Genomic DNA, 6,251 nt, shown 5'->3' with positions numbered 1-6,251 from the left:
GTTTGCGTCAAAAGTTACGCAATCGCGGCATCCCCGCCCCCGCGCGTTGTGTCCTGACACGTGGTCGTGCACCTCAGAAATTTTGAAGCTCCGCAAAGGCTGCGCACCACTCGTCGCGAAGGTGGTCTTGCTGAACAGCTCCAAATGTACCGGCATCTGTATGATCCCTCCATGAGAGATCACAAAGACAACCAGATGGCACAAAACTCATGGAAGGAAATAGCAAGGAGACAAAAAGCTAAATCACTGTGTAAACTTGGTAATAAACCATAAAGGCACAGAAAGAGCTGGTATATATATTTATTTCCTGAATGTTGTGAGACCTTCTCAAAGAGTTGACAGTATTTAAACTCCATTTTCACATTTAGTCACACAGTGAAGTTGTATTTAAATATAGTGTCCTGTAAGATTACCAACACAGTACAGTCACATGGGACAAACTGCTGAAGTAATGACTGAAACAACAAGTGGCCCAACAACATCTGCACCTAAAGCTTTCAACTATAATACATTTAGGAAACACTTGGTTAAATGTTGCCTATGAAAAGTTAAAAATAGTATTCATTTGGAAAAGCGATTTGCCTAAAAAACAGGATGTGCAAAACAAAAAGAGTTCTTTTATCACCAGTGTGCAGGATGAGCTATCTCTGTCCTTCAGAATCACTCCAGAGGTTCTGTGTCGTCAGTAAACAGATCAGCCAGGTCAGCCACTGTCAGGACAGCAGCCTCCGAGTGCTTCATTGTCCTGCTGCTCTGGCTACAAATACAAAGGACAGTTAGTATTCAAAGGGTCATTTTCTCCATTTTCACACAAGAAAAATACAAACCTCTTCTCTGCCGTCTTCAGCATAGCCTGCATTCTCTCTTCAATTGTGGATTTGATGAGGAATCTGTGCACAAATGTTGGTCTGGTGGACAGAAGAAACTCAGGTTATGGAACGTTGTGAGAGATCTGCGCTTTAAAGCAAGGCAGAACTCGATACCAAAGCATCTATTGGTATGTCTCTGCCTGCCTGTATGTCTCCAACCCCAGTGGATGAAGGCATAATGATCAAAATCCCATTTAAAATTGATTGTATTGAAACTTACTGAGTTAGTGAAATAAATTTTTTGAGGGGCCTTCAATGATGAGAAGCTGACATGGAAATCTCAGAATAAAAATAGCAAAATCAACTGTACTGTTCTGATGCATCTCAGTAATCCAGGTAAAAAATCAAAGGAAAAAAAATTGTATAGGTCCTCTGGACGGGTTCTTCTTTAWTGAAACGTTTCYTCTCTCRTCCAAGAGACTTCTTCAGTCTGAGAGTTTCAGGCAAAATTCAGGCTTTTGAGTCCTGCCTCCAGGTGACTGATACTCACATCACATGGCTATCGTTCACCGGTGACTGATAATCAGTCACCTTGTTTCAATAAAGTAGAACCCGTCCAGAGGACCTATTCAATTTTTTTTTCCTTTCAACTGTACTGTTGTACAAAATAAAAGGGTTTTTGAATGCTAAAGCTCTGTATATGTTGTATAATGTAATGATTGTTGCACATTAAATCTATTGTATTTAAGTTTGGTATAAAACAATAACAAAGCCTATATTTATAAATAACTTTGTATAAAAATCAATCAATAAAAATCCAGAATAGCTAGAAACCCATTTGAGCATGTGGTGCCTGATTTTACACTTAGACATCTAATGCACCCCTATACCATCAGAGAGGAAGGATTTTGAACTGTGCGCTGCCAACATGCCAGATGGTCCCTCTCCTTTTTAGTACTGAAAGCAGAAAGGGTCAGGAGATGGAATAATCAATGTCCTCCAGAATTTCTGCCTAATAATCTTATTTTGAATTGGTTCCACAGTTTATAGGGCCAGATTTCCACAGACTGGTGAAAAGTCAAGTCAAACGTTTTACTCAGTCCATATTTACTTGTGAGAGATTCAGTTTCTCTAAAGTCAGACCCAGTCCTTTTTACTTCCAGTAATAAATCAGTGAGTTTCTACATGTTTAAACAGAAGTTGAGACTTTCAGTCGGTCGTGTGTCTTTCAGACCCTTACTTGGTTTGGCCAATCCGATGGACCCGGCCTATCGCCTGAAGCTCATGAGCTGGGTTGAGGATTGGTTCAACTAACAACACGTGTGTAGCTTCAATGATATTAAGCCCATTGGAGCCAGTGTGGAGAGGAAGAAGAAGGATGTTGATCTTCTCGTCATACTTGAAAGAACTAAGATTTTCCTAAGGAAAAAAACATCAGTCAGTTTGACACACAATGCTATCACAGCTGAATCCACACAGATACATTCCTCCTGTTATTAGAGCTTACATGAAAATTCCAACCTGAAATTTGTGAATTCCATTGATTTGTGAAAACTCCATGTTATTGTCAAACAAGGCCTTAGCGATGATGTCCAGAACACTCTGCCACTGTTCAGAGAAGAAACTGAAGTCAGATAAAAACTAACTGGTGCCAAAGTAACTTGGGCTGGGCAATAACTTTGATGGAAATTTTGTGACTGATTAACTGAATTTTAGATCCAGTCTTGTATTTTAACTTTCTGCTCACTGCAGCCACAAACTTTAAACAGAGCAAGAGAGAGTCAGTCTCTATTGTATTTCCATCAAGGCTTTTTGATGCGCATTTAGAAGTGTCGCATTAAAAATGCAAAAAAAAGTCGGATGGAAACCGCAAAATTCGAGAGAAAAAAATCCTCAATTTGCTAAAAAGTTTTTATGCTGGCTTGAGGTGGTTTTTGGATGATTCGCAAAGTAGTTAATGCACAAAACGGGAGATGGAAACACGTTTGCCGAATAAATTCTGACGTAGCGCATATTTACGTCACGTGACGCTCAGCTGTTTCCGCTTTCCTGCCTCGTCCCGGATGTTATCATAAACGCGCGAAAACATGGCTTTATTTCCCTACGTCTCCTGGCAGCGTTAAACATAGCCTGTACTAGCTGAATAGATAGAATTACAACTTGACCAATAGCAAGGCATTCACGAAAAAAATCACTCCATTGTCCCGAGATGATTAGCCTCTGCTAGTTAGCAAGTTTCACTTCCTGTTTACTACCGCAAAGCTTGTCGCCAACGTTTGACGTAATCACGCGTTGCGTAGCCTCGTCTGACGTAATCACGCGTTGCGTAGCCTCGTTTGACGTAATCACGCGTTGCGTAGCCTCGTCTGACGTAATCACGCAGTTGCGTAGCCTCGTCTGACGTAATCACGCAGTTGCGTAGCCTCATTTATTCACATCAAACAGTCGAGAGGGAAACTAGATGGAAACAGTCTAGATTCGAATTTTTATTTATTTAATGTTTTGCAATTTTTAAAAAGTTTGATAAAAATTCACTCTACAACTGGATGGAAAACAAAGTTTGTTTTACATTTTAATGTCTGACGTTAAAGGTACCACCTCCAGGGGTGTGAACAGGAAGTCAGGTTTCAGGTTTCCAAGTGACTTTACAAGTGATTCATGTTTATTCATTATTTAACCTTTATTTCAACAGGCAAAACATTAAGAACAGTGTCTCATTTAGATTTTTGGCCTGAGAGTGAAAAAACACTTAAAACACTAAAAAATGGGAAGATGGGGCAGGGGAAACAACATAAACAGTACATAAAACATATAAAATGAACGGTGCATTCATTCTTTTAAACAGTTAAATGACTCCTTAAAAAGATCCCTTTGTCTGTGTTTAAAAGCAGGAATAGAAATCAAAGTGCCAAGATGCAGTGTATTTTGGTAGAAGTTCCAATCATTTGCTGCAGCAAAGCGGAAAGACGAGGCCAAAGGAAGACTTGGTTTTTGGGATTTTCAATCTAAGAAGGTGGGAGGAGCGAGTATTGCACCTTGAGGGGTTTCTCGTTGTAGTAATTGATTTAAATAGAGAGGTGAAAGACCTAGCAGGGTTTTGTAAATGAACAAGAGACAATGGGTATTATGGTGAGACTGCAAGGAAAGCCAATTCATTTGAGAGCATAACAGACAGTGGTGAGTTTTATATGGAGCATTTGTAACAAATTGAATGGCAGAATGGTAAATTGAATCCAATTTTTTGAAGACTTCCCTTGCAAACATGGCGATAAATTATGTCACCATAATCAAACAAAAGAAGGATACACAATTCAACAATGATTTTTTTTACCTGAGGATGTGAAAGATGAACGGTTTCTGTACAGGAAGCCAAGTTTTGATTTGACATTAGTTTACAGCATAGTAATATGATGACAGAAGGACAAAGAACTGTCTAACCAGATTCCCAAGTATTTGTATTCTGTGACCTGCTCAAGGATTGTTCCGTCTGTTGTAGTGAAGACCAAGTTGGGAGGAATTATGTTTTTCTCACAGTTAAACCATAGAACTTTTGTTTTCTTAGCATTCAAGGATAAATCCAAATTTGCAAAAGCATTTTGAATATCCAAGAAGCTTTGTTTTAGATACTGGAATACTGTCTTGATGCATCTCAGTAATCCAGGTAGAAAAAAGTCAAAAAGCAAAAATAAGTAGGTCCTCTGGATGGTTCTTCTTTAGTGAAACGTTTCGTCRCTCGTCCAAGAGACTTCTTCAGTCTGATGAGTTTCAGGTGAACTCAGCCTTAAAAGCACTGCCTCCACATGGTGGACAAAGAGGTCAGTCACGTACAAAAGAGGGCCATCGCTTAACAATAGGCTTGATTAGCTCTATTGTTCATAGAGGGTCATGTGCCCCATCACCTGACTTATTGGTTTGAATGCTGTGGTTCTTAGGCTCACTACATACACATGACACAACACCTAAGAAGATAGTAAGATAGAAGATAATACGTTGTTTGCCTCAAGATAGCATGTTAGCTGCCTATTAACAAGTTTCTCCATGACCTTAGATGCACATGATAAAATCGAGATTGGCCTATAACGGTTCAGGTCAGAGCTGTCACAAACATGGCTGAACCATGAGAAAAATCTCTGCAACACTGCAGCTCTTTCAGTCTTGTCTTCATTGATTTTACTTTAGAAATGCATCAGTAAACAAACAAATAAAAAAATCCAAACTGTGCAGGAACTGCAGAGCAGAAAGTTTTGTACTTACCGTAGAAAAGACGAGACACTTGGCTCCATGGTCTGTCACCTGAATCCTCTTTAGAGTTCTCACCACTGCCTCCACCTTGGTCGAGTGGCTGCCCTGAAACAAACAAGAAGTCATTCTAGTGTGTGTCAAATCTTCTTTATAGTCCTAAAATATTCATCCTAAAGAAAAGATCCCAGACTGCTCATGTTAACAGGTATTGCTGACCTTGACTGGAATGTCCTGATCCTGGCTGGACAACTGAGTGGTGAAGACGTAGGAGATTTCTGTGTGGGTCGTGGTCTGCCTACAAATGGCACATTTAATTGCTCGCCGCCTTGCGCCCATGCTGTACTGCTCCACGATGATAGCAATACACTCGTTACAGAAGCAGTGTCCACAGGTCAGCACTGCCCACTGGAGAACATACGAGAACCGACTGAAATTAGATTACATGATTTCTACCTAATGACTTGGTTGAAGGTACAATTCCAATTCCAATGAAGTTGGGATGTTGTGTTAAAAAAACAGAATACGATGATTTGCTAATCTTTTTCAACCTATTTTCAACTGAATTCAAAGAGAAGATACAGTCCCCTCCAAAAGTATTGGAACAGCAAGTCAAATTCCCTTGTTTTTGTTCTACACTGAAGACATCTGTGGGAGTAAGATCAAAAGATGAGCACCTGGCGGTCGAGCCTTGGCTTTTGTGGCTTGTCCGGGCCAGGCCCGAAAAAGGACAACAGGAGGAGGCAACCTCTATGTGGATCCACCACCTGTGGAGTAATTGTGTCATCTGAAGTGCAGTCTTGGGCACTCCAGTGAAGAGAGGGGAAAAGCTGTCAACTAATCACTACTTGGTAGTGAGTTGGATTCAGTTGCAGAGGAGGCTGCCAGACAGACCTGGTAAATCCAACCAGATAAATGCTGAAGGCTCTGATCGCTGTGGGGATGTCATGGTTGACACGTCTCGTCAACATCGCATGAAGGACTGGAACAACGCTGTTGGATTGGTAGAACAAGGTGGTGGTTCCCAATTTAAAATGAACCAGAGAACTATTTAACATGGCATCACATTTGTCGCCCTCCTCGAGAAAGTTTACTCCAGGGTGTTGGAAGTGGGGCTCCAATCGATCGTTGAACCTCAGATTCAAGAGGAGCAGTGTGGCTTCTGTCCTGGTTGTGGAACAATGGATCAGATCTTATTAGACT

The 6,251-nt window shown here is 40.6% G+C and overlaps 1 protein-coding gene across 3 annotated transcripts in view; it reads right to left on the bottom strand.

Annotated features, from left to right (window-relative positions):
* Positions 1–282: 282 nt before the first annotated feature.
* shprh (SNF2 histone linker PHD RING helicase) overlaps positions 283–6,251 on the bottom strand; it is a 52,028-nt gene continuing 46,059 nt past the window's right edge. For 2 of the 3 annotated variants that reach the window (XM_014021305.1, XM_014021306.1), the window contains exons 25-30: positions 5,268–5,456; positions 5,064–5,156; positions 2,331–2,417; positions 2,050–2,228; positions 828–908; positions 283–757 (exon numbers count right to left, since the gene is read on the bottom strand). In XM_014021305.1, the coding sequence (XP_013876759.1) occupies positions 661–757; positions 828–908; positions 2,050–2,228; positions 2,331–2,417; positions 5,064–5,156; positions 5,268–5,456 (726 nt within the window). In that variant the 3' untranslated portion in view covers positions 283–660. Of the gene's footprint in view, positions 758–827; positions 909–2,049; positions 2,229–2,316; positions 2,418–5,063; positions 5,157–5,267; positions 5,457–6,251 lie in introns of those variants that run through there. The other variant, XR_001311285.1, reaches the window with a different exon arrangement.

Source organism: Austrofundulus limnaeus, unplaced genomic scaffold, assembly GCF_001266775.1.
Source record: "Austrofundulus limnaeus strain Quisiro unplaced genomic scaffold, Austrofundulus_limnaeus-1.0 Scaffold287, whole genome shotgun sequence".
Lineage (NCBI taxonomy): Eukaryota > Metazoa > Chordata > Actinopteri > Cyprinodontiformes > Rivulidae > Austrofundulus > Austrofundulus limnaeus.
Note: the sequence above shows the minus strand (reverse complement) of the source record. Positions and strands in the feature narration are given on the sequence as shown.